Genomic DNA, 25974 nt, shown 5'->3' with positions numbered 1-25974 from the left:
CCAACTTAGCCCATGATAAGCTCTCGCGATCAACGAAGGATATTCCTTCTCCCGGGAAGACCCGATCAGTCTCGGAATCTCGGTTTACAAGACATTTCGGCAATGGTAAAACAAGACCAGCAAGACCTCCCGGCGTGCCGAAATCCTGATAGTAGTCGCGCGTATCTCGTCTCAGGCCACGACCGGATGAGCAGTCCGTACAACTAAAAGCAGGCCTCGAGTTTCCCCGAGGAGGCGCTGCAAGGGGCTCTAGTTTGGATCAATACTTAGACAAGCATTCGCCCGGGGGGGCTAAAATAAAGATGACCCTCGGGATGCGCGACTCCCAAGGGAAAAAGGTAATAGGCTGAGGCAAATGTAAAACCAATGTTGGGCCTTGCTGGAAGAGTTTTATTCAAAGCGAACTGTCAAGGGGGTCCCATAAATCAGCCAACCGCGTTAGGGACGCAAAATCCAGGAACATAATACCGATAGGACGGAAACTAGGGTGGCAAGAGTGGAACAAAACACCAGGCATAAGGCCGAGCCTTCCACCCTTTACCAAGTATATAGATGCATTAATAATATAAGAGATATTGTGATATCCCAACATAAACATAATCCAACATGGAGCAATCTTCATCTTCACCTGCAACTAGCAACGCTATAAGAGGGGCTGAGCAAATGCGGTAACATAGCCAAACAACGGTTTGCTAGGAAGGGTGACAAAGGTTAGAGGTTCATGTCAATTTGGGAGGCTTGATAAGCAAGTGGTAGGTAACGCAACAAAGCGGTAGAATGAAGCAACTAGCATAGCAATGATAGTAGTGAGATCCAAGGTGATGGTCATCTTGCCTGAAATCCCGCTAGGAAGAAGAACGAGTCCATGAAGAAGATGAACGGACGTAGTCGAACGAATCCTCACAACTCCGAAACGAAACCGAAGCTAACAAGAGAAGCAAACCGAAAAGAAGCAAACAACATGGTAAACAACCCTCACATAATCATGGCATGATGCACAATCAAGTATGATGCATGTCTGGTTTAAAGAGGCATGGCATGGCAAAGTGCAAGAAACAATACTACAAATTAAGTGGAGCTCAATATGCAACAAGTTGCATATTGACAAAACACCACATTGACATATTTAGGTTAATCTCGTTTAAGCTACCAAACAATATTAAATGTTGTTAAACATTGCAAGAGGTGAAGCATAAGTAAACTAACTATTTATGCAAGTTTAAATGAGGCCGGAAACAACAAACAACAATTCCGGAAAATCCTCATGTGCATATTTGAATTTGGTACTGTTCTGCCCTAAACCATATTTTATTGTTGTTAAACAGGAAAATAAAGTGCACCATGTTAAACTAGGCATTTTTCCACCCCATTTACATATAAAGTTTATTTAAAACCGAGCTACGGTTATTTAGTTATGAAATAAATCATTTTAGCATGGCATTTGAGCAAATTTAATCAAACATCATTTTAAACATTTCAAACATGGATGAAAGTGGCATAATGTGAAACTAGATGAAATTCTAAGCATTTTACATATATAAATTATTTACATATGATGCACCACTTGTGAGTTATTAATGCATGAACTCTAGGGGTTTTTCTGCAAAACTGCACTCTCTGGAAAAATACTAAAATCGTAGATCTGAAAAAAAAACAGGAACTGGGCCGAAACAGGGGGCGGCTGGGCGCTCACCATGGGCCTTGGCCCAAAACTATGGAGAGGAGGAGGCAGGCCGGGACGCTGGGCCTTGGGGAGGCGCTGGCCCACGCAGCAGGGCGACGGGTCAACGGCGCGGGCGAGCGGAAGGAGAGAAGCGGTCAACGCGGCTGTGCGAATGCAGCCTCCTCCTCTCGAGCAGAGGCAGGAGCGGGACTTGGCAGCGTCAGGCGACGAGGATCTGGTCGAGGACGGCGTCGGCGAGGGCCGACCGGAACAGGACTGGGACGACGGGATCTGACGGAGGGGCCGGATCTGGAGCGAACGGTGGCGGCTTGAGGCGCTGGTGCGGGCAGAGCTCAGCGAGGCCATGACGCGGGGGTGCTCCTATCGACAGAGAAAGGGAGAACAGAGAGAGATGAGAGAGGGGAAACGCAGGGAGGAAACGAAAGAAAGAGGTGGCACGACGGGGCGGCGCGGGGCCTCACCAGAGAGGCGACGACGACAAGGCGAAGCAGAGGCAAGCCGGCAGCTTGCCTTGGGACGACGGCTCCATGGGGACGGGGACGAGGGCACCTCCTCGTGGCTTCCAGCTGACAGAAAGAGAGAGATATGCAAGGATATGAGAGAGGGAGAAACGGGAGGAGCACGGGAAGGAGAAGAAGGGGGGCGACGCTCATCTGGTTGGCTACTGGGTGTGCCAGCGACGTGGCTGGCCAGACGGAGGCGGGGACACGGGGCTCCTGGCGAGCACCTGCTCGGGAGAGGATCGAGGAAGCTTGCGAGGTTGGGGATGAGGTCGAGCACGGGAGGCCGACGCTGGGTTGCTGTGGGAGCTCCTGGACAGGGGCTCGATCGGCGCGAGCAGGGGGATCGAGTGAGGTAGGAGGAGAAGCGAAGAGCTTGGGCACTTCTTGGTTGGGAGGATTTGGATCAGGGAGGATCCTGAGGTGGATGCGGGAGAGAGTGGCGACGGCTAGGAGGATCCCTAGAAATTAGGGATTTGGTCTCGGTTTAGACTAGTATATATAGCGGGTAGGTTAGGCTAGGGGCTATCTCGTCCCTCCGATCGTAATTGGACGGGCGGAAAAATAGGCTAGGGAGAATCCAACAAAGAAACGAAGATACTTTCGGGATGTTTAGGGATGATTCGGATCCATCGGTAACGACAGAGCGGGTCGGGTTCGGAGCAGTTTCGGACATGCACACGAGGGGTCAAGAGAGGTCAACGAGGACAAGGTCCTGACAAAATGACAACGGAGGCAAAGAGAGAAAGGGCAACTGCAAACGGTACGAGTTTTTATGAAAACATGCAAATGCAATGCGCATGATGCTATGAGATGAGATGCATGACATGAACAAAATGCAAAACAAAAGACAAAACCCAACCACGAAGGAAATATCATATCGCATCTCCGGAAAAGGCAAGAGTTGGAGTTACGAATATGGAAAGTTGTATCCGGGGCGTTACACACAGTCCCAGACACACAGTCCTCACCGTATTCTCCTTGAGCTAAGGTCACACAGACCTTGCCCAATCACTCATGATAAGTCTTCAGGTGACTTCCAAACCTTCACAAACTCGGTCACTCGGCGATCCACAATTTCCTCTTGGATGCTCTAGACCATGACGCCTAACCGTCTGGAAGATGCACAGTCTTCAAAAGCAACAAGCGTCGAATCCACGCAGGATCAATCTCTTCAGTGATGCTCAATCACTTTGGGTTTGTAGGTGTTTGGGTTTGGGTTTTCCTCACTTGATGATTTTCGCTCAAAGTCCTCGGAGGATGGGATGCTCTCAAATGACAAGTGTCAGTTTCTCTCAGAGCAGCCAACCAGCTAGTGGTTGTAGGGCGGCTATTTATAGCCTAGGGAACAACCTGACATGATAAGACATAAATGTCGTTCAATGATATGACCGTTAGGTGGGAAGATATTTTGGGACAGCTGGCACGTAGCACAGCAACAGTCGAAAATTTGACTATCAAATTCCTCAGGGATATCATGTTCCTCACTTGTAGGCAATCCGCACTTGCGAATTCCTAACTCCTCAGTCAGAACAAATTCCTAAGAGACCAGAAGAACTTCGTCTCTGTCACTGAAGAAATTGACTAAGCTGCATGAGATTTCCAATGGCTTCACTCGAAGGGATTGGTAGGTGTAGGATTTTGAGATGAGCATCACTTGGAAATTTTTCCTTAGTATTTCCTCGACCCCCTTTAACAGTACGGTGTTTCCTATGACTCAAGAAAAAGAAAATGAAACTATGGAAACAAAAGTCTTCACGAATCATGTTCCTCGTACGAATATCAAGTCTTTATGGTCACACCAATTTCTTCACTTTCAAAGTTTTCAGAAATCCAAAGTCTTCAGTCGAAGACATTCATTTTTAGGGGTCGAATTTCTCTGTAAATATCAAACTCCTTATAGACTTATAGACCTGTGTACACTCACAAACACATTAGTTCCTTAACCTATAAGTCTTCAATACACCAAAATCACTAAGGGGCACTAGATGCACTTACAGGCACCTAGAACACACATCAATTGTTCCAAGCCGTGTGCGGCACCCCCCTCCACAGTTTATGCCTCCGGTCATATTCACGCAGTGCTTAGGAGAAGCCCTGCGTGGATCACTTCACCATCACCGTCACCATGCCGTCGTGCTGACGGAACTCTCCCTCGACACTTTGCTGGATCAAGAGTTCAAGGGACGTCATCGAGCTGAACGTGTGCATAACTCGGAGGTGCCATACGTTCGGTGCTTGATCGGTCGGAACGTGAAGAAGTTCGACTACATCAACCACGTTAACAAACGCTTTCGCTTTCGATCTACGAGGGTACGTGGACACACTCCCCCCCTCTCGTTGCTATGCATCTCCTAGATAGATCTTGCGTGAGCGTAGGAATTTTTTTGAAATTGCATGCTACGTTCCCCAACAAATACGTTGCAGACACAAGGGTCAATACATTGCATGTATTGGCAAGCTTCACCAGGATTGGCTTATCGGAAATAAACATGCAATTTGTTGTAAGGCTGGTTTCCATTTGCGCAAAATAGTTTTTCCCTACCTTTGTAATAGTGGATCTACTCTAATAGTTGGACATACCATCTCACACAGTAGTCCTGGACAGACGGTCTCACACAACCATCCATAAGCATATATATAAATGGGCCACCGTCTCACACGGCTACCTAAGACCAATCCCCACAGGTTAACCATGATCTCGCACTAGGAACAAATGGAGCAGGCGAACAAGTTACAATGTACATGGTGGATACCCAACTCTTGCCTATGGATGATATTGCTGTGTTCTAGCCGAACATGTTACAATGTATATGGTGGATTGCGGATGAGTCGAGCCCTTTGCTAGGTTGTAATTGCCCTCTATTTATGTTGAGCATGGTCCTTCGCTTATCCTATGGTGGTTGCCACACATCCATCACAAAATGGAGGAGAGAGGGAAGGGCGTCCGTATCGCCCCGGCACGACGAGGCGCGGCATGCTTGCCCATGCCGCGTGAGCTGCTATAGGACGCTCCTGTAGCATCACGCCAAGTAGGTGAGTCCTCAGTTGTAACTATTGGTGTCCTTGGGGATGGCGCGCCTCATTGGCGCCCAAAGTTAAAAGGTGGACACGTTGTGTCCTATCTCAGCAGCTGATGACGACCACTGTAGCGGGGTGGTTCACATTTAATGCCTCTGATAGGCAGATTCACTAGTTCCTTCGTGGGGGAGGAACCAGCCGTAAGGGGTGGTGCTTCCCGGGCGAATCCAGGGAAGTGCTTGCCGGGGGTTGGAGCCCTGCGAAGCACTTATCGAGGAGAAGGTGTGGAGTCTGTTCACCTAACGACGAGCTGCCGAGCTCTTAGTTGTGCCAGCCAGAGCGACATCGCTTGCCGGGTGCCATTGTCAAGGCCTAGGTCAACCGCCCTAGGGTACCTCGGTTCCCATTGGGCCGACAGAAGCACCGTTGTGTAGATTAAAAAGGACTAGGTAAAGGATATTAAGGAATGTCTTTGAAAGAGATCACACATGCATTTATACACCCAATCCACTATCCACTAGGTGGATGTAGATATACTCGTCTACAACCGTCGAAACAGAGAATGTAGAACACCAAAGTCGTGTGAAACGTGGAGGTGAAGCTACCGGTCAAAGGAAATTTCAAATGATCGGTCGTGCATGACGAATTTGATAAAATTCATCTGAAATAGCTTCAAACATGAACACAAAATTGAACATTTACGGTCGAAGAAAAGACGAACCGATCACCTAAATGGAACTACAATATCGATGTGCATGTTTTTTTGTGTAGACCTTATTTCGAATTGAAGCACTATTGTGTAGATTTTAGAAGAACTAATAAATGATGAAGGAGATTAGAGAGTTAAACCTCACAATCACATAGTACAACAAGTATTGACCGGCTACATCGCTTGAGCTATCCATATGCGCTCTTTTGCATCGCTCAAGTCTGACTCGTTGGAAACTGCCGAATCAAATGTTCCTAACGGGTGCGGATGGAAAGTGCTTTAAACATCGTGCACATAAGATTTTAATGCAGGCCAGCCTGGCCTGCCAAATGACTGATTTTTGCACCGCGCGGGCTTGGCTGGGCCTTAGGCAGCTGACGAAACGCTCCCTTTGGGCTTCTGCTGGTCGTTTCACTTCCACGGCCCATAAGAAAGAAGAAAAATCTTAACTCTGTGAAGAAGACAGCCGCCGCAAACACACACGAGCTGGCCCAGCCACTCGAGGCACTCAGCTAGTAGCGAAGGCGAAGCAGGCGGCGGCGCATCGAGCGACTGCGGCGGCGCGGAGCCAGTGACGGAGGGGGCGAGGGGCAGCGAGGTCGATCCGCGAACTCGACGTGCCGTTATCCGCGGAGGGGTGCGTCAACAGCACATGACCTGCTGAAAACCCTAGCGCGAGCAGCGGAAAGGAAGGGGAGGAAGGAACTCCGATCTCCCGGCCGAGACCACCGCGGCGCCGCCATGAAGCTGACGGTGAAGACTCTCAAGGGCACCCACTTCGAGATCCGGGTCCAGCACAATGACACCGTGAGATTCCCCCCGCCCGCTCCCCTCGTTTAGTTTCAAATCTCCCCGACTTTTTTTAAATTCAAACAGGGCCCGCGTTCTTCGCTGGATGCACAGCTTCACGGCGATTTTGTTTCGGAAGTTCTCTAGCATTTCGATTAATGCAGATGATGTGACGGTGAACTAGATGTTAGGGACATGTAGTTATGCGTTACGGAAGGGATTAGCTTGTTAGATTTGGGTGTGCTACTGCTGATTAGGGGTTATTGCCGAGGTGTTGGCCCCTGAATTCGAATGCCGTTTGCACTGCGTCCTCGCATTTACTTGTGAGTGCTCAGGATCGTCTTAGGGGAAGAACAGTGCGGGTGAAGGATGGTGAGCGTGTTGTTGTAGGCAGACTGTTTTAAAAAATATATGGGCAGACGATTTTTGGCAGTATTCCAATGGACATGATTGGTAGACGCATGATGCTGTGGATATGCTGTGCTAATAGCTTGTTCCGGGGGTTGTGGTTTTGGGAGGATGGAAAGCTGGAGTTGGCGAGGATTTAGGTCTGGCAATTGACAAGTGATCTTCATGATCCAGGGTTCAGTTTGGGGTCGCAAGGTTGAGTTTCAGGAGTGCCATTGCCATTCTTTCCCATCTGCAGTAACCATGTCCTTTGGACGCCTTGTTATCCACTGTTCTTCCGCACCTGTGTTCCTTTGCCATGAGGAGTGCACTCCTTTCCAAACTGTTTTGTGATCATAGCCTGATAGCTGAATATTTTTTGTCAAGATATACTATCTATGTTCTTTTTGACTTGATGACCTAGGATCTGTGGCCGCAAAGTTTAACTCCCGATAAAACTATATAGGTTTATATAATAAATACATGTGATATTTGCTGTTAATTTATTTTTCAGAGTATTATACTCGATGTATAGTTGTATTTTTTCCGGTTTTGCTAAAACTTTTAGTTTGGTGTCATTCACGTAGTGGACCATCCGATTTTTTGGCATCGTTATTTGTGCAGACCCTGTAAGCGTTCGGCTGTGAGTAAGCTATTTATGTTTTTCTTAGGGTATGTAAGCTATTTATGTGGTGTGACGCACGGCCGGTGCAGCCTTTGCTGGTTGTTAGACATCGGCTGGGGTGCAGCCCAATAGATTTCTGTACTTTGACTTTTCTGTTGTCGTTTTTTAACGGAACGTGTTGTCGTTATTCGAACGTGAACCAATTAGTATGTGTTTTCTTCTTTTTTTGCATACGTTTTTTGGGGCTTCACTTGTTTCTTGTTTGCCCTACGTTTTGCGTCACTTATTCATGTGCAATTGCTACCGTTGCAGCATAAATGCAATTAATGCGGGCTGTTTCTTTTTATATTTTTACTACTAGTTGCACGTGCGCGAGTTGCACACAATGCATTATGTGTAACTGTAATCATGTTGCAATTGCAAGTATTTTAAGATAGGCTGTAATTGCGAGTTTTCAAGTTTGGCCGTAATTGCAAGTTTTCAAATGGGGTCGCAACTGCAATTATTTTCAGTCAGGTCGCAACTGTAAGATTTCAAATTAGGTTGTAATTGCAAGTTTTCAAGTGGGGTTACAACTGTAAGTTTTTCAAGTTAGGTTGCAACTACAAGTTTTCAAGTGAGATCGCAACTGCAAGTTTTTAGATGAGGTCGCAATTGCTAGTTTTCAAGTCAGGTCGCAACTGCAAGTTTTCAAGTCAGGTCGCAACTGCAAGTTTTCAAGTCAGGTCGCAACTGCACGTTGCAACATTTTTAAAATTTTCCGTCATTTTTTCTAAAATATTTTTAGGGTTGATTTTTCCTTCCTAATGTGTCTCCTTTTTTCAACCCAAAATCACGTGATGACAAGCCCATGTAGAGAGTCTTTTTTTATCCGCAAAAAAAAAGCCCATGTAGAGAGTCTTTTTTCTTTTTCTTTTGTTGTTTTGAATTACATAGCGGATAGAAATCTAGCCCAACCCAGCAACAAAAGGTGACGAATTGGCCTGCCAATGAAAGCAGGCTAGAATAACAAATAAGTGATGTCAGCTAAGGTGAATGAGACCAAACTATAACTCATCTAAATGAGTTCTAGGCACTTTTTTTTTGTCAAAGTAGCATTTCGAAGACCTTTTAACTATGAATAGTACAAATATTCAGTGGGAGTAATTACTTCAATATCATGCTAACTGTTTGCTTTGAATCAGATTATGGCTGTCAAGAAGAACATTGAAGAGATTCAAGGAAAGGATAGTTATCCATGGGGTCAACAACTGCTGATTCACAACGGCAAGGTTTTGAAGGATGAAAGCACATTGGATGAAAATCAAGTTAGCGAAGATGGATTTCTAGTTGTCATGCTTAGCAAGGTAGGCTGCTTATGCCCTATACAGTATGGATAGTTTCAGTTTTGTCATATGCTATTGGATTATTTTCACTGATTGAATACTTGGTGTAACAGTTGTAATACTATTTCGCCTTATTTGACGCGCCACAATTTGCTGGCCTCCTGACAGTTATTATTCACTAATGAAGAATATGCCTGAGATACTATTTCACCTTATTTGATGCGCCACAATTTGCTGGCCTCCCGCCATATTTTATCTATATAGCTCCTTCCTATGTTACAGCTATGCTGTATATTGTCCATTTATATCAACATTACATAAAGTACTTGACACTTACAGCACTATTTTAACATAATTCAAGTTTTTCTTACTTGATGCGTTGGGCTTGTTCTTCTTATCTTAAAATTAAAAGTATAACTATTTAATTATTTTCTGCAGAGTAAAGCTTCTGCTTCCAGTGGAGCTTCATCTGCCCAGGTAAAATTCTTCTCTTGCGGATGAAAGCATAATAGTAGCAAGCATATGTACTGACACATGAACCATTACTAGCCTTCAAGCACTCCTGTTACCAGTCAAGCACCTCCAGTTGCTCAACCACAAGCTCCTCAGCCCCAGTGAGTCCCTTTCTAGCGTCCTGGTTGCATTTTACTGCATGCACATAGGGTCTTGCTCAAATTAAATGTATGCGTCATCTTTCTGCAGGGTCCCATCAACTACGACTTCTCAGCCTGAAAGACCACCCGCAGAGTATGTTTGAAGTCCGCCAGTTGATATTGCATTAGGGTCTTTTTTACCACTTAAATTTCGTGTTTCTGCTTGTATCCCTCCTGAGGGAAAACCGGTGTTCTTAAATTTCAGAGGCACGTCCTTCTGATGCTTGTTTCAGCTTTAAATCATGCAGTGTTGCATGAATGACCTCATAGCCGCAAAAGTTCATTTTGAAGAGTGACAACAATCACAAGTACCTGCATCAACTAATAGATTGCAGTTTGTGAGAAGTGAAAAGTATATTTTTTAACTTCTCCGTGAACATGTAACATGAGTCAATAGGGTTATAATCAGCAACCTCCTGACTTAAGCACAATGGTCAATGAACATCAACACTAGGTATTAAGTTAGAAGCACTGATCATAACTAGGTGAATTTCTGGAGTGCATGAAAATCAAAAGCCATTGAAACAGCAATTTGCATAGCTGGGTAATGGGAAGTTAGGCCCCAAACTGGAATTTTTGGGATTGCTGTAACTGTATGGATAGTAGCATTGCATGATCCTACAATCTGTCTCGCAGTCTTGGTGGTGTGAATATGAACCAAACCATTTCCCTTTAAATTTACTAGTTTTTTTTGCGTGAAAAAAAACTAGTAAATTTAAAGGGAAATGGTTTGGTTCATATTCACACCACCAAGACAAAAAAAACTAGTAAATTTAAAGGGAAAAATGGTTTGGTTCATATTCACACCACCAAGACTGCTATGTAAAACTCTTGTTTCGTTTTTTGTTAGGACCCCTTCGAGTACAGTTGATCTTGCAGCATCGGATTTACTGTCAGGAAGCAATCTGGACACAATGATTAACCAGATAATGGAGATGGGGGGTGGCAGCTGGGACAGAGATAAGGTCCAAAGAGCTCTCCGTGCTGCTTATAACAATCCAGAACGGGCCATTGACTATCTGTACTCTGTGCGTATCTCTCCCCATCTGAATTTTTAATTTGGATCAATTTTTTGATGCTATAGTTGATATTTTGTTTTCTCAAACATTAGGGTATTCCAGTGACAGCTGAGGTTGCTGTTCCGGTGGTTGGTCAAGGGGCAAACACCACTGATGCAGCTCCTGGAGAAACCGGCCTCTCTGGAATCCCAAACACAGCACCATTAGATCTTTTCCCACAGGTTTACTTTCCACCTTTGTCTGTGTAGTGCTGGTGCGGTGTTGCTTCTTTGAGTATCTTTTGACTAATTGAATGATGTAACAGGGGGCTTCCCATGCTGGAGGTGCTGCTGGGGGTGGATCACTTGATTTTCTTAGAAATAACCAACAGGTTCTTATCTTTATGTTTTTTCAGTTACTTCTCTCCCTTTGTTTTCTATGATCTTTCTGATAGAGGAAAAAACGTGGTACGGAGCAATGGTGCACATGGGATCAAGCCAACCATTCTGTTTATTACTATCATTGCTCGTCAAACTATTCGATGATCTAATGTACTAGGAACAGAGATGACACGTGTGAAAAATTTACTTATAATTTGATGTTGTGATGGTAGCCAAGTACTTGTCATGTGAATGCTGGTAGTTTGTCCACTCAAATCTATACTCCATCTCAAATTATAAGGCATACATTAATTTGTTAAGGCAAGGTGTTTACCAAAGTACTATGTCAGTATGTGAGATAAAATTGATGTCATTAGATTTGTATTAAAAAAGTTATGATTGCGATTTTATATATGTAGACAACATTAATTGAGTAACTATTGATCAAAATCTCCTCTTAACAATTCAAAATATGCTAGACATGTAGGGACAGAGGAAGTATCATTTATGCTTAACATTTGACTTGACGAGTTTATGTAGATTACTTGTATAGATATGTTAAGTATGTGGAAAGTAGAATTCTGTGGTAGGAGCATATACCGTGTTCAGTATAATTTGTTCTTTGTACAAGTGAGTGCTGTGGTGGAAGCAGTTATTAGTTGGTCCATCACGCAACGCTGTAGGATACACATGTTTATTGTTACTTGGGATGCTTTTGTGCATAATGTTGGGATAGGAAAGTATTATCCTGCGCGTATCATTACATTTGCATTCCGAACGAATTGTTATCTTCTATGTATATACACTAAAAGTATGCAATGCTCCATTTAGTAGAGTATTAGTGATTAATGTAGTTTGATCGAATGAACCTCCCGTCAGTACCCTACCATGTGGTATTCTAATTTTGAAGTAGTAGTGCATTGCTAATTTGCTATTATGATTTGCAGTTTCAAGCACTTCGGGAAATGGTCCATACAAATCCACAAATTTTACAGGTTTTCTATCAATGGCTTGTTTATGCTATGCTCACCTTCATTCTCTGTCTAAACTTTTTGCCGGTATTTCGCTACAGCCTATGCTCCAGGAATTGAGCAAGCAGAATCCTCAACTTCTGAGGTTGATTCAGGAGAACAATGATGAGTTCCTTCAGTTACTAAATGAGACATTTGAAGGCGGCGATGGGTACGTTTCTTATTTGCTGAATTTATATATTGTCTCATTTAAATATGCTATAGAATTCATGGTACTAATTTTGCTTTCTTAGTTATAAACTGGAATCTCATCAATCTGTTATATCCTTAACTCCCTATTCGCGAGATATAAAAGCTAGCTAGTAAGAAGACTTTCCCTTCTTTTCTGGGAGGGTGAGAACTTGAAAGACTGGCAGAGAAAAGGAAGAAAAGCGGCTATCTGCTCACTGCCACTCGCCAGGTGGTTAGTTTTTGTGGCAGGTGGTTTTGCCATCTTGTTTGACTTCATCCTATCTTCCTAACCTATTGTTGTCAATTTTGTTTTGGTTCAGTTCATACCAAAACAGATTGGAGTATCACCAAAGAACTAGCTATGGACAGGGGTGCGTGGAAGCTTGCTATCCATGTGCCAGAGCCATGAGTTGGTCGCGAGATCTTATGGGTTTCACCTCTAGCCTACCCCAACTTGTTTGGGATTAAAGGCGTTGTTGTTGTTGTTATTCAGTTCATACCAGTAACTGGTAATAATTGTTTTTAGGCTTGTGCTGTTTCAAGTATAGCATATAGTTTTTTTTTCGGGAGCTGCTAATATAGTTTCTGAACATAACATGATAAGCTAGCATAAAGTGGCACCTTAAAGAACTTGTGTGTGTGGTACTTTATGTAAAAAATACTCCCTCCGTCCCAAAATAAGTGTCTCAACCTTAGTACAACTTTACACTAAAGTTAGTACAAAGTTGACACTTATTTTGGGACGGAGGGAGTATCTATTAGCTGCTGCTGCATCCTTTCCCCTGTACTTTGTGCTTTCAACCAATCATGGTGCTTCATTCTCACAATCTTTTCAATTTTAGTAGTCTACATATATCTACTAAATCTTCCTCGTGGGACATTTCCAGGGACTTTTTAGACCAGGCTGACCAGGATGAGATGCCTCATGCTATCAGTGTGACACCAGAAGAGCAAGAGGCAATTAGGAGGGTATGCCTCATAATTACCTTAAATGGCCTCTGGCTGCATAAATACACCATGCATCTCACTTATTCACCTTGGTTGATTGGATTTGTTTTCGCTCTTCAGTTGGAAGCCATGGGGTTTGAGAGAGCACGTGTCATCGAAGCATTCTTTGCCTGCGACAGGAATGAGCAACTCGCTGCAAACTATCTTCTTGAGCATGCTGGCGACGAAGAATAGAGAGAAAAAAAATTAGTTCACATTGGTTGATGGTGACTGTTTTTCTTTGTGGGACCATGACAGTGCTTGTTATGAACATCTGACCCAGATTGATGGTGACTGTTACGAGTGGCTACACAAGTTGAGATGGAGCTAATGCTCGGTTGAACAGATTATCTGTATGCACAACACCTTTAGGTTACTTGCATTCCGAATTTGAAAAAACTTGTAGAATGAGCAAAATTTATTGGGAGCTATCGGAGGAGTGCTGAAATGTTGTTTCCCTTTTGTTGTGTGATCATTGGAACATCAGTTCCGGTGATATGCATCAATGGTAAACATCAGTTCTGATGATATACCGGGCATTGCTAGCTTGGATTATACAAGAAAATCCCAAAACAATCCTGGCCCAAACCTGTTACTGGTTACATTGAGAAAACCTGTTACTGGTTACATTGAGATGACCATGTTGATACGGACATCTAATTTTGCATATACTGCGGCGAGAACCCCTGGTCCAAAACCATCCTGGTTGTAGACGGCAGCCGGTTCTCCTAAGAATCCTGGCAACAGATTGAAGTGGATGGATGCTGCACGAAAGAACGGACGAGTAATAAATACCTATCCTACTCGCTGCTTAGCTGAAATAGCAGCAAGCATCTCCTGCCATCAGTGAGATATGCTGTCCTCCGACCACTCCCCTCCAAATCTCTCCTGACTGGCGCCACTCTCTTCATCCTTGGCGCTTTGGCAGTGACAGTAACTGTTTTCCTGGACAAGTACATTGCCGGGCATGACCAGCTCCGGCAGCGCAAGGACGAGTTTTCACAGTCCATCAGTTCATCAAAATCGGTTAGAACATGCGTATTTTCGAACGCAGGGAGTACCACATTGAGAATTCAATTTTGAGGCAAACAAGCATCGCCTACAGTGACAGGAGGGTAAGCAGACGAACATTTTGCTCTCTTATGATTCTTCTACTAATTATTTAATCCCTTCTCGAGGCGAGAAGACTACATGTACATAAAAATCGAACAAAGGAAACCATCAGGGTGCAGCACAAAAACAACATTCGGGCTAAACAAAACTCTGTCACATCTGCATCTCAGTCACAGCGTGCAGCACAGCTTGGAGTCCATCGACGCCAAGCAAATGCAGAATGCTTGGTAGCCAGTCAAGGGGTATCTGCAAATGAGATATTCGCATCAGAAAATGTTGCTACTAGTTACATACGATCGACGAATGTCGATGATCACTGTAAGGGCGATGATCGATGGCTTACCTGAAATCCATTATGTACTTGGACTTCCCGACCCTACCGAGCTGCAAGATCGTCTGCCTCCCGTTCTCCTGTCGAGCACAAGTTGTCGATATCATGATATGTTGCTCAGTCTGATCTAACCCCATCGAAAGCAGGAGCAGAAATTTTACCTCCAAAGTCATCTGGAAGTTCTTCACTGATGTCTGCACCTTGTATCCCATCCTCCCAACCCTCTCTCTGAAATCTAGTTCGTAGCGCTTCGTCATCTGTTGCAAATGCAGAAAACAAACACACTGCCTTTTAGGTACTGATGAACAAATACATCTCTCAGCTTAACTCCCGATTCTCGACACGTCAATCTGAAGGCTCAATAAGTTTCTTGAGGGAAGCTGCTTACATTGTTGTAGAAAGGTGATCTTGAGCAGAGTTGCTCAGCTCTGCTCCTCTTCTCCTGCCAATCCTTTGGAAGCCCACTGACGTGCTGAATCTGCAGCAACATTTCCACAACTAATGACCATATGACTCACTCGTTGGTTTAAACGAATCCATTCAAGTTCACTAATGAATCTCCCAGTGTTGCAAATGGATTTACCTGAGCAGAACTGTTGGTCCTCAGCTGCATGGACTGGTTCTTGGGGATCCATGCCCTCATGCTTCTGAAACTCCCCGTGAGCGTAGTAATAGTAGGGGCAAACCTGCAGAAATCAAAAATTGGTCAAGAAATCCATACAATTCATGGACATGTCACGCACGGAGATTGAATCTTACGCGATAACGCCAAGAAGCCGCTTGGACTGGCTCTTAAGCTCATCGACCCGGTCCCCCTACATCGGCGACCATTAATACTCATCATTGGTTCATGTCCACCATGGTAATCAGTCTCGAATCCAGGAGAGCGACATCAAGAATCAGGAAGGGGAACGTCATGTACCTGGCCCCAAATCTGGTACTTGGATCCAACAAGATTGGCACCCATAGTCCCGAGGAAGTTCTTGTCGGAGCTGCAGAAGACGCCGTCCTGGTTCTGCGCCACGATGAACTCCGACCTCCCTCTCCTCCTCCGGTGCCGGGCCACCGCCAGCTTCCGGTCCTGCCGCCCCTGCCCCTCCTGCAATCGCACAACAGAGAGACGGGCACGAATCCTTATGGCACTAATCTCAGCAACTAATCACACTACTCTCCCCCGGATTTTGAAAATTTGAAGCCGAGGAAGCGAAGGGGGGAGGACGGGGATTAGCTCACGTTGGTGTAGAGCGAGTAGAGCGCCACGCCTCTGGCCCCGGTGGCCTTCTCCCTGACGACGACGCAGGTGCACCTCCCGACGTCGAGCGGCAGCGGGCGGCACAGCAGCGCCCTGTTGGGCAGCGTGGCCCAGGACGCGGCCGGCGCCGCCTCGTTGTCGGAGAGGTCCCACGCCTCGTAGGACGACGACGCCGGCGGTGGTGGCGGCGGCAGCAGCTCCCTCCCCCTCGGCCCGACGAACACGGGCAGCCCCGCCGCCGTCGCGGTCGCGGTCGCCGACGGCGCCTCCTCGCCCTCCATGCGGGCCTGCAGCGACGACGGCTTCAGCGGCGCCGCCTTCGCGGCAGCAGGCGTCGTCGCCCTCTTCTCCTCCTTGCCGGGGCCGAGATTGGCCGCGCCCAGGTTCTCCTTCTCGGCGGAGACTGCCGGCGCGCGTGGCCGCGCGCCGGCGGTGGCCGCAGGCGTGTCTGCGGCCGCGTTGCAGCTGAGGGGGGCCAGCGGCTCCCTCTTGGGCGGCGTGGCTGCCATTGGTGCGTGCGCGAGGGGAGGTTGACGGGGGTTTCGTGGTGCGAGGCTGCCTGTGCCTGGTGCTTAATCTATGGACCAAATGGCGGTGTGGTGGAGGTTTGGAGGATTGGAGGGAGGATTTAAATTTGAAACGCTCTGATGAGTGGCGAGTGCCAACGGTCGCCGTCTCGGGAGCAGAGCTGGACCCTTTCTCTGTGGTGGCGACGTGATTTGCTTTTTGGACTTTGTTGGAATTTTGCTCTTGGACTTGCCCACTTCAGATAGACCGTGACCGAGTTTGAAAAACACTTCGCGTTGCTGATGGTGGTTTGGAGGGTGATTTAAATGAGCCGCTGCTGCTGCTGGTCTGCTTGCTTTTCGCTTGCGTTGCATGCAGTTTTTGGCAGGAAACAGGAGGCGATCAGTGGAAATAAATGAGGAAGCGTCGCGAGGGATACGAGGCGGGCTGGACAGATGGAGAGCAAGCGGGACCGTAACGTTGACGCTTCATGGCTGACGACAGCTTTTACTCCCAAGTGCCAGCTTGCATATGTGTCAGTACTCTAAACTCTAAAGCTACATATTTTTAGATCCTAAGCTGCATTCTTTAAATGGGGAGGTACGAGCAGGCCACCTTTGGAAGCAGCACCGTGCCCGCCTTGTTTGTTCAATCTTCCGTAGCACCACTAGCAACTTGTTTGAAACTTTTAAATTCATCCAAAGGCCAAAGTTCAAACATACTACAGTAGATGTGTACTTTACTTTGTTCGAACTTCAACATTATCATGCCCAACTGATGCATGTTTGTGCCTTAGTGGTGGCCGGTGACAAGCGGTGTCCTACGTCTACACGAGACATATACTCCCTCCATTTCAAAATATAGTGCGCCCGCGCTTTCCGAAATTCAACTTTGATCATAAATTTAACCAACGAGACCAACTGCGGCGGGAGAAAAAATTATATAATTGAAAACTTCTTTCGAATACGAATTCACTGATATAATTTTTGCTCCCGCCGCAATCGGTCTTGGTAGTTAAATTTACGGTCAAAGTTGAAGCACGTGGATAAAGAAAGCACTACATTGTGATATAAAGGAAGTATTTGGGACGAAGGACGAGTTGATTTCTGTCAATCCATCGGCGCATCAAACTATTGGCGACTGATTCGGCCGCCAACATCTCGCCCAGGAATTGGCTACCGAATGAACTAGAAAGAGCCAATGGGCCTTGGCGAACCAAATATTTGGAACCCGGCCAAACAACCCCGATATCATGTGCTTCGAGAAATGAAGTTTTCACTCCATAAGTTTCACAAGGGTTCAAGCTTCTTTTTGCAAGGAGTGCTAACACTGATGTGATGATGTCCATCTATGGGCAAGAGAGGTTCTGAGTCTAGATGCTTATGTAAGAGTATCTCCACCCGCGTCCCCAACAGGCCCCCCAAGCGTTTTCTCTTGTCGCCGGCGGCCGAAAATCGGCCTTGTCACGCCCAGGAGCCCGTTTTTCGCTGGTTTGGACTGAAACTGACGCCGGCGGACGCAGACTAAACCCGGCGTGCTGGGGGCGCTGGGGAACGCGTTTTTCGCGCGAACGGGGATGGGCCCGCTGCGTCAGCGAGACGTCGCTTCGTCGTCCTCATCGCCTCGGTTCCCGCGGGAATTAATGCGAAGGTTGGCCAAGGCTGCTGCGCTGCCACGCCGGTCAGCCTCCATTGATGCCTCACAGGCCGTGCAGTGAAGGCGCCACCTCCCGCCACGCGTCGCCCGACATGCAGGCTCTCGCCGCCCGGTCGTGGTTATAAAAGCCGATCCCCCGCCGGTGAACGCCACAGCTGCCACACTTTACCTGCATCGCCACACAAAGCAGCACACTCCTCCTTTCCGTCGACGAGCAAATGGCTGAGAGGTTCCCAGGCGACGGCGCGACGGCGAACGGCTTCGGCTGCCGCCATCTCCAAGAGCCGGAGGCGCGCCTCCTCTACGAGGCCGAGTATCCGGCGCCCCCGAACATGCGTGTGCCGGGGGCGTGGAGGCTGAGAGCCGGCGACGTCCCGGTGCCTCCGGTGCCCGAAGGGGTGGCACGGTGGGCCGAGATCGCTCGCATCCGCTCATCCTTGGCGGAGGAGCAGCGGAACGAGTCGAGGTACGCCGCCGATAGCGAAACGCTGTGGACGATGTACTTCGAGCGCCGACGCCAAGAGCAGACCGCCTCCGCCAACGGCATCATCCCCGCGGCCGCCCCAGTGCCGACGGGCAGCGCGAGTGGTGGGGCGTGTCAGTTACACCCTCGAGGCCGTCCTCGACCACATCGAGATCGGCAACGTGTCGTGCCTCGAGTACCCGCCGCAGCCGTCCTTCTCTCGCTGCCGTGGCAGTTCCTGGACGTCGCGGCGAATGGAGCCGGGGACGTCCTTGTCGTCGGGCTCCGGCTCGTCGGCGCTCCGCCTCGTCAAGCCGGAGCCGGAGGAGACGCCGCTCCGGCGTCGCACCCACAGCGGCACCCTCATCATCAACAAGGGTGCCCGCCCCTCCCCGCGCTCCGTCCGCCTGGTCCGGCCGAAGCCCGAGCCAGGCCTGCTCCTCGTGAAGCCGGAACACGTCGACATGGTGGCCCCCGACGACGAGGCCACTCTAAAATGGGCGAAGAAGGACTACGACCGCGAGCAGGTGTGCCGCCAGCGCTGGGCATACGGGGAGCTCCACGCCCGGCGCCACGGGCACGAGGAGGGCGGCGTCATCGTCCTCGACAGCGACGAGGAGGACGAGGCAGGGCCGTCCAGCGCCACACCGTGCGTCGGCGACCCTGGCGAGGGGTGCAGCAGAGACGGCGGCGGTTCCGGCGAGGCGCGCGACGACGACGACTACACCCGTTTCTACAGACTTCTCGGCATGTAGATGGAGTGCGGTGGCCGCGGCGCAGTAGGACTAGGTGTAGTTTGCATGTTGTAGCTGTTTTTGTACAAATTTCAATGAAGTTTTGCCGAGTTTGTGCCAGTTTCGTCGAGGTTATACAATTTTGTATGAAAATATCGCCAAGTTCGCGTGATTTTGGTGGCGACCTGGGGGCGTCGACTGGGCACACAATCGTCCCCACGCGTCAAGCAAGCGCCGGTTCATCCCCAGGCGGCTCTTTTTCAATGGGTCCTGTTGCAGAAAATTAGATGTGGGAGGTGTTTTAATTTTTGCAATAAGGGTCTTGTTGCAGAAAATTAGACGCAATGGAAGATGTTGTTGCATTTTTTGCAACAAGGATCTTGTTGCAGAAAATTAGACGCGTGAAAAATGTTGTTGCAGAAAATTAGACGCGGCGGGAGATGTTGTTTCATTTTTTTCTAAGGGTCTTGTTGCAGAAAACTAAAGAAGAAGAGGTTTTGCAACATGAGTCTTGTTGCAGAAAATTGTACAAGATGAAGTTTCACAACAAAGGTCTTGTTGCAGGAAATCAGAGAAGACCAGATCTTGCAACAAGAGCATTGTTATAGGAAATGTTCTTGTTGCGAAACCACGCGGGGCGCAGATCTGTCGAGGGCCGGGGGCAAGAGTGCTATTGTTTCTGCAACAGAGCGGTTGTTGCGGGAAATAACTATTGGGCATGCAGGGCACGGGAAGTAGATCGGGCAGCTATCAGGTCGGGCATCCAACGGCCGTCAAGGCGACAGATAAAATCAAAAAATCGGCCGGAGGACGCGTAGCGTCGCCCTTTATGACACATAACCCTTCGCCTTCTCTTCTTCTTGACGCGTGCCCCAGTGGGACCACCGACTGCTTTTCCCCTCATATCCTGATCTCAAGTTCTTCTCGGGTCCTCGTCCACACATTCTGCCATGACCTTCTTCTTCCCCGTGCAAACTCCATTCATTTTTTTCTCCCAACACTACATCGCTGCGTTGTGTTGCCGCTCACCACCGCACGTCACCTTTGGAAAAAGTTTCTGCAACAACGGTGTTGTTGCGGAAGGACGGCAGCGAACGACGGCTATACCAGTGCGCGAACTGGTGGGAGATGTTATTGCAATTTTTGCAACAAGAATCTTGTTATCAAAAATTCGACACGATGGGAGGTGTGTTTGCAACTTTTGCAACAAGGGTCTTGTTGCAGAAAATTAGAGAAGAGGTTTTGCAACAGCTGACTTGTTGCAGGATATTAGGAAAGAGGAGGATTCGCAACAAGAGGGTCTTGTTGCAAAAAATTAGAGAAGAAGAGGTTTTGCAACAACGGACTTGTTGTAGGAAATTAAGGTGGGGAAGGTTTCGCAAGAAAGGTCTTATTGCAAAAAATTAGAGAAGAAAAGTTTTCGCAACAAGAGTATTGTCATAGAAAATTATAAAAGAGAAATTGATGACTCACGTCATACAATCGGTCGGATCGCGAGGCGGCGGATCTTTTTAAAAGATCCGCCGGCCGACGCATAGCACACCCAATTTGGGGCCAGCTACGCGTCGGTCGGCGGATCTTTCAAAAAGATTCGTCGGCTTGGCGGTCGTTAGATCTGGTGCCATCCAGCGGCCCAGCCCCATCCTCATCTTTGCAACAAAGGTAGTGTTGCAGAAGCCTTTGCAACAAAGCTGGTGTTGCGAAAACATTTGCAAGAGAGATTGTGTTGCGGATCTTTGCAATAGAGTTCGTGTTGCGGAAACATTTGCAACAAAGAGTGTGTTGTGGATTTTTTTTCATGGTCTCATGGACTTCTGCAACATAGGCCATGTTTTAGAAACATCCCGCCACAGCGGTTACCTTGTCTTGCAGCTCCGCTGTTCTTGTTGAAGCACACGGGATGTTTTTGAAGCAGCTATGTTTTTTGCAACACTGACTATGCTTTCGCAACACCGGTTATTTTGCAATAATTAGAGTGAACGGCTTGCCTGATGTATCTGAGGATTTACCGATGAAGCACGCGTGCCATGACGACGACACACATGGCGCTTGCCCCGTCCCCAACGCCTTCATCGCAGCAACACGGGGCGTCCCCTGAAGCATCTAGGTGCCCCTCATATCCCCTTCAGCAGCGCCAATCGAGGTATGCCATGAGCGGCAGGAGCTTGGCAATTGGGGGAAGATGTAGGTGAAGGAGAACGGTAGGAAACAGAATGAAGAGATAAAATTGGAGACGAGCGACTCTTAGACGGCGATGCGTGGTCCACACCAGGACGTGTGGCACCCGGCCGAGGTGGTGGATTTCTTTTGAGAAATCAGCCGGCTGAAGCCAAGCATTTTCTTTAAAATTTATTGCCAAACTAAAATCTCAAAAACTGCGTGTGCTGTGTGCTTTCCTTTTATAGACGGAGGGAAGTATCTTGTGATTTCCGGCTTTCTACCTGACGAAGGTCAGTCAGATATACTTCAAGATGGTACCACCTCAAGAGAAAATGGACCACCATCAACGACAACCACCGATTCAATTTTTTTAGTGAACTAACGGCTGATTCATTTATAAGCCAAATGTGTTGGTAACTTTCTATACTGATTGTCAAACCTTAAAATGTTTTTTTGTGCGAAGAGTCAAACCTTAAAATGTTTATCAAGAATCATTCAAAAGTGGCACGTATTGTTCTTTTTACGAGAGAAAATTGACATGCATCGTAACATAGAATGAGTCTATGAAAGGTCAGCAGTTTGATAACATCTACTATGATAGTACGTACAATACATTACACTCTTTCTCAGTCCCATGATTTGTTGGTTCCCTAGTAGTTGTGCTAAGCATTGAGTCCTTGACAAGCAAAGCTTAATTTAAAGGCATAAATGGGTCACACGATCGGGACCTTACCGTTCTCCTACCGCTACGTGTACAAACTACCATGTGCATCCAATCTTTGAGTGTCTTCCGTGGCGCTAGCGCCGTTTCGTACGTCTTGGTCTTGCACAAGCACGAGAAATCATTGTTCCCGTGTTCGCTGGTGAAGTGGTTCAACCGTGAGGCTCTACGGCATACTTTGTATCCTGCCATGTGTAGTGTTTATTTTGAAAAAGAAGGATAACCCCTGATCTTTGAGTTAGGACAATGCATGCAGTTATCATTAAAAATGTAAAATCCGGCAGACGAGCAACATCAATTCAAAAATAAAGCGAAAGAAAACCTGAGGTTGCATGCCTCGCAATAGTAACTCCATCAGATTACCACTAACCCAATGTTTCATTAAGGCACTAACCCTATGTTAGAAAACAACATCAAAACGAAAAATAGACAACTTCTAGGCTACGCCTTTAAGAAGGAATCGCCGCATGTGCGCCGATGATGGCAAGTCCACACAAGGTTGAACTCCGGATTCTCATCCCCAAGCCAAACATCAATCCACCATCATCAGCAAGGTCAAGACATAGACGCGCGTCGACATAGCTGATTAGAGATCTTGTATCTCCACGAGAGTGCCTAAACTCATTGTTGAAGTCGTCTATAACTGTCTTGGATCACAAACACAGAACTCAGTTCTTGATAACGGTTTCAATGAGACAACCCACAATGTACTCCTACATGACCTTTAATCGCTATCTTTATCAAAATGTGTTCACACACTTGGCTTTCAACAGTAGGACATGTTCATCACCATTCCAATCCATCCCAAATGAATTAGACCTGACACAAATCTAAGCATAGCAAGCATAACAACAAGCATGAATGTAACTCAAGGACCCACGGAGAGTGTTGGGGATTTCGTTATTTTCATATTTGATTTTTCTCAAATTTTGAGAATAGGATCATTTGATTTTAATTATTTTATCATCAATTATTTCTATTACAAAAATATGAGAGAGGGAATAAAATGACTTTCCCAAAATAAAGAAATACTGAGGATTTAATAATAAAATCAAATAAGTTTTTATTTCGGAGTTTTTCGTTATTTTATTTGATTTACGAAAAATGCGCATTTTTTCAAAATTGCATTTAGGCCCCAAATAAATGTTCACCTTGTGCGGCTTGATTTTAGAAGCCGGGGAAAATTTATTTCGGAATTTTTATAGTCCGTTTAGTATTTCTTTTATTTATTTTTCTGCGCGGAATAATTAAAAAAAACGAAACCGACCTACGGGCCGTGTTAGGCCCGGACTCCTCCGGGGCCAGCCTTTAAAGCCGGGGCGCCCGACCCCGCAGCCCACCGAGCCGCCCCGTCGCCCCGAACCCTAGCGCTGCCCGCGCCGCGCCGCCCCGCCGCCGCCCGCCAGCGCCGCCCGACCACTCCGTCGCCGGAGCCCCGCCGCCGCCGCCAGAACCTCGCCGGAATTGGCGGGTAGTTTTTTTTAGATGCCGTTTTTTTCGAAAAACCATTCGGTTTTTCCGACGGTTTTGTTCGTTTTTTAAATAGATCGGGTTTTCCGATTTATTTAAATAGCGAGCATTCATTCGTTCGTTCGTTCTAGCGAACGTTCGTCATTTTTTATTTTTTCGGATTAAATTCGCGTTTTTTCTGATCGCGATTTCTGATCCGATTTTCGTTAGTGTATAACTTTTCACTCGTTTATCGGAATTAGGCGATTCAAGCGCCTGGAGTTTCGTCTCGAAACACTCTATCCGTTTAACCAACTTAAACAAGTTTTTCCACTGTAAAAATTGCCCTAGATCCAGAATAGTAAACGAAGCCTGTTTCTTTTGCCGTTTGACTTTTGTTGCTTCGTTTGATTTGATTCTTTTTGCAAACCGGAGTTCTTAAGTTGAACCTTCTGGTTAGATCTCTTATTTGAGTTTTACCTGTGCATTAGATGAATACTTATTGTATGCTTGTTTGTTTGTCTGCGATAGAATACCCGGAGTGCGCCGCCTGTTACTTCAAATCTCTAGGTTTCGCGGATCATCAGCAAGGCAAGTAACGTTTTGATCATACCTCCTACTACCCAGTTTTATTGCATTAGATCATTCCTCAAACATTGCATGATTAGGATCTAATTAAATTGTGGGTTTGGGAAGTAGTTGAGGTAGTACCTATTACCTGTTGTATTATCAAACCTTTGGGAGTTACTTCTGCGTTTGCTTACTATTGCTATGCTATGCTAGTAGACGTGGATTGGGTGAGTGATATTCATGACAGATGTGAGTTTGTTAAATTAATGGTTTATCTAAGGTGGCAACTTAAACACACATCTGGGTGGATTGAGGTACCTGGGTATTCCAGGATTGTCTGTTTTTCCTTATGGACTGCCACCCAGGCCCAAAGGGATCATGATATTTTTCGTACTAGAAACTTCCGTATGCAACCACAAGCTATTATGGGCTCTAGCATAGTTGATTAAGTCGTGCGAACTCTTACAGGGTAGACCAGTAGATGTAGGAGAAGGTAGGTGTAACGGTCTATCCATCGTAAGGTGCTAGCGCTTCTGAAAGACCGTGTCTCGGTCATCCGTCTTCTCAAACACCATGTAGTGCGAGAAACCAAACGGAGGCGATCGAGTCTTGTGGGGAAAAGTGCGCAAACCTCTGCATAGTGTATAAACTAATCATGGTTAGCCGTGTCCCCGGTTATGGACAACTTGAGTATCTAGTACGTGGATTAACATGTGAATCTCAACATGTTACCCTAAGATTTAATTTTGTTGGGTTTTGTTTAATGATGATGCTTAATTGGGATTGAGGATGCTGTCAATCATTCTCAATGTTTAACAACTACCATGATAGTTAAATAAAATTTATTCCTTTGCAGTAGGGAAAAATTGGCTTTACGCAAAACTGTAACCATAGAGATTTCCACTAGCCAAATATGCATATAGAATAGCTGTTTCATTCCATTACTCTCTATGTGTTACCTTGCCAGCATATTCCATGTGCTGACCCGTTTCGGACTGCAAGGTTAATGTTGCAGACTTTTCAGACGATGATTAAGGAGTTTTTAGGTCGTGGTTCTATACTCAGTGATGCCGTTGGAGTTGATAGACTCACTTATATTCCAAGCCTTCCAATGTTATCGTTATTAGATGGCCTTAAGCCATATTTATTGTAAGAAGTTCTCTATTGAGACACTCGATGTAATAAGTGTGTGATTGCTACTCTGTTATAAATCCTTCAAATACTGTGTGGTGTCAGCATTACTGATCTAGGGATGACACCTGAGCACAGAGATCGGACTGTTTGAGGTCTGGTCACTACAAAGATGGTATCAGAGCACACGCTGACTGTAGGACACGACCACTAAGCTAAAGACCTAGAACACTATTCACTCTCTTCTCTTCTGACCTCTCATCTTTTCTACTCTTTAGGATGGCGGATGCAAGGAGAGTTCATGCAACCGAATGAAGATACACCCTTTGGACGTCACCTGAAGGAAGTCACTAGATACCTGAACATAGGAGTACCAAGCTTCACCAAAACCTACAACGCCACTTTACCTGAAGAAGAGCGCTGGATGATTCAAGTTCAAGTTCCAGGAAGGTCGTTCATGCCAGTCACTGAGCCCATAGAGTTTTCTTTTGATGCACCAACTTGGAGTCTAGGAAAGAGCATGGCAGCTCACATCGCCATGGGACGCATTGGAGAAGTCTACCACAATGATCTCAAGGATACTATCTACCAGATTTGTGGGCGCCGAGATGAGCACTGGGAGATGAT

The 25974-nt window shown here is 46.6% G+C and overlaps 2 protein-coding genes across 2 annotated transcripts; one reads left to right on the top strand and one right to left on the bottom strand.

Annotated features, from left to right (window-relative positions):
* The first annotated feature begins 6372 nt into the window (after nucleotides 1-6372).
* On the top strand, nucleotides 6373-13788 carry LOC119316278 (ubiquitin receptor RAD23b-like). The gene is made up of 12 exons (XM_037590584.1): nucleotides 6373-6721; nucleotides 8900-9061; nucleotides 9479-9517; nucleotides 9590-9654; nucleotides 9743-9787; nucleotides 10544-10721; nucleotides 10805-10933; nucleotides 11017-11082; nucleotides 12019-12066; nucleotides 12144-12253; nucleotides 13161-13242; nucleotides 13342-13788. The coding sequence occupies exons 1-12, from the start codon at nucleotides 6656-6658 to the stop codon at nucleotides 13453-13455; spliced, it is 1104 nt and encodes a 367-aa protein (XP_037446481.1). The 5' UTR covers nucleotides 6373-6655; the 3' UTR covers nucleotides 13456-13788.
* A 530-nt stretch (nucleotides 13789-14318) lies between these two features.
* Nucleotides 14319-16584, bottom strand: LOC119318904 (tubby-like protein 4). Its single transcript, XM_037593463.1, has 8 exons — nucleotides 15938-16584; nucleotides 15627-15803; nucleotides 15464-15519; nucleotides 15288-15390; nucleotides 15093-15182; nucleotides 14866-14961; nucleotides 14717-14784; nucleotides 14319-14619 (listed from the first exon to the last, which is right to left on the bottom strand). Exons 1-8 carry the CDS (start codon nucleotides 16463-16465, stop codon nucleotides 14544-14546), a joined length of 1194 nt encoding a protein of 397 aa, XP_037449360.1. The 5' UTR covers nucleotides 16466-16584; the 3' UTR covers nucleotides 14319-14543.
* Nucleotides 16585-25974: the final 9390 nt, after the last annotated feature.

This window comes from Triticum dicoccoides, chromosome 6A (assembly GCF_002162155.2).
Source record: "Triticum dicoccoides isolate Atlit2015 ecotype Zavitan chromosome 6A, WEW_v2.0, whole genome shotgun sequence".
NCBI classification, from domain to species: Eukaryota; Viridiplantae; Streptophyta; class Magnoliopsida; order Poales; family Poaceae; genus Triticum; species Triticum dicoccoides.
This window is presented reverse-complemented; position numbering and strand designations above follow the sequence as displayed.

Coding starts and splice junctions, on each gene's coding strand:
- LOC119316278 (XM_037590584.1), top strand. CDS start 6,656: ATGAAGCTGACGGTGAAGACTCTCAAGGGCACCCACTTCGAGATCCGG. Junction 9,062..9,478: donor TAGTTGTCATGCTTAGCAAG/GTAGGCTGCTTA, acceptor TATTTTCTGCAG/AGTAAAGCTTCTGCTTCCAG. Junction 9,655..9,742: donor CCACAAGCTCCTCAGCCCCA/GTGAGTCCCTTT, acceptor ATCTTTCTGCAG/GGTCCCATCAACTACGACTT.
- LOC119318904 (XM_037593463.1), bottom strand. CDS start 16,465: ATGGCAGCCACGCCGCCCAAGAGGGAGCCGCTGGCCCCCCTCAGCTGC. Junction 14,962..15,092: donor GATCACCTTTCTACAACAAT/GTAAGCAGCTTC, acceptor CATTTGCAACAG/ATGACGAAGCGCTACGAACT. Junction 14,620..14,716: donor AAGTACATAATGGATTTCAG/GTAAGCCATCGA, acceptor TCTCATTTGCAG/ATACCCCTTGACTGGCTACC.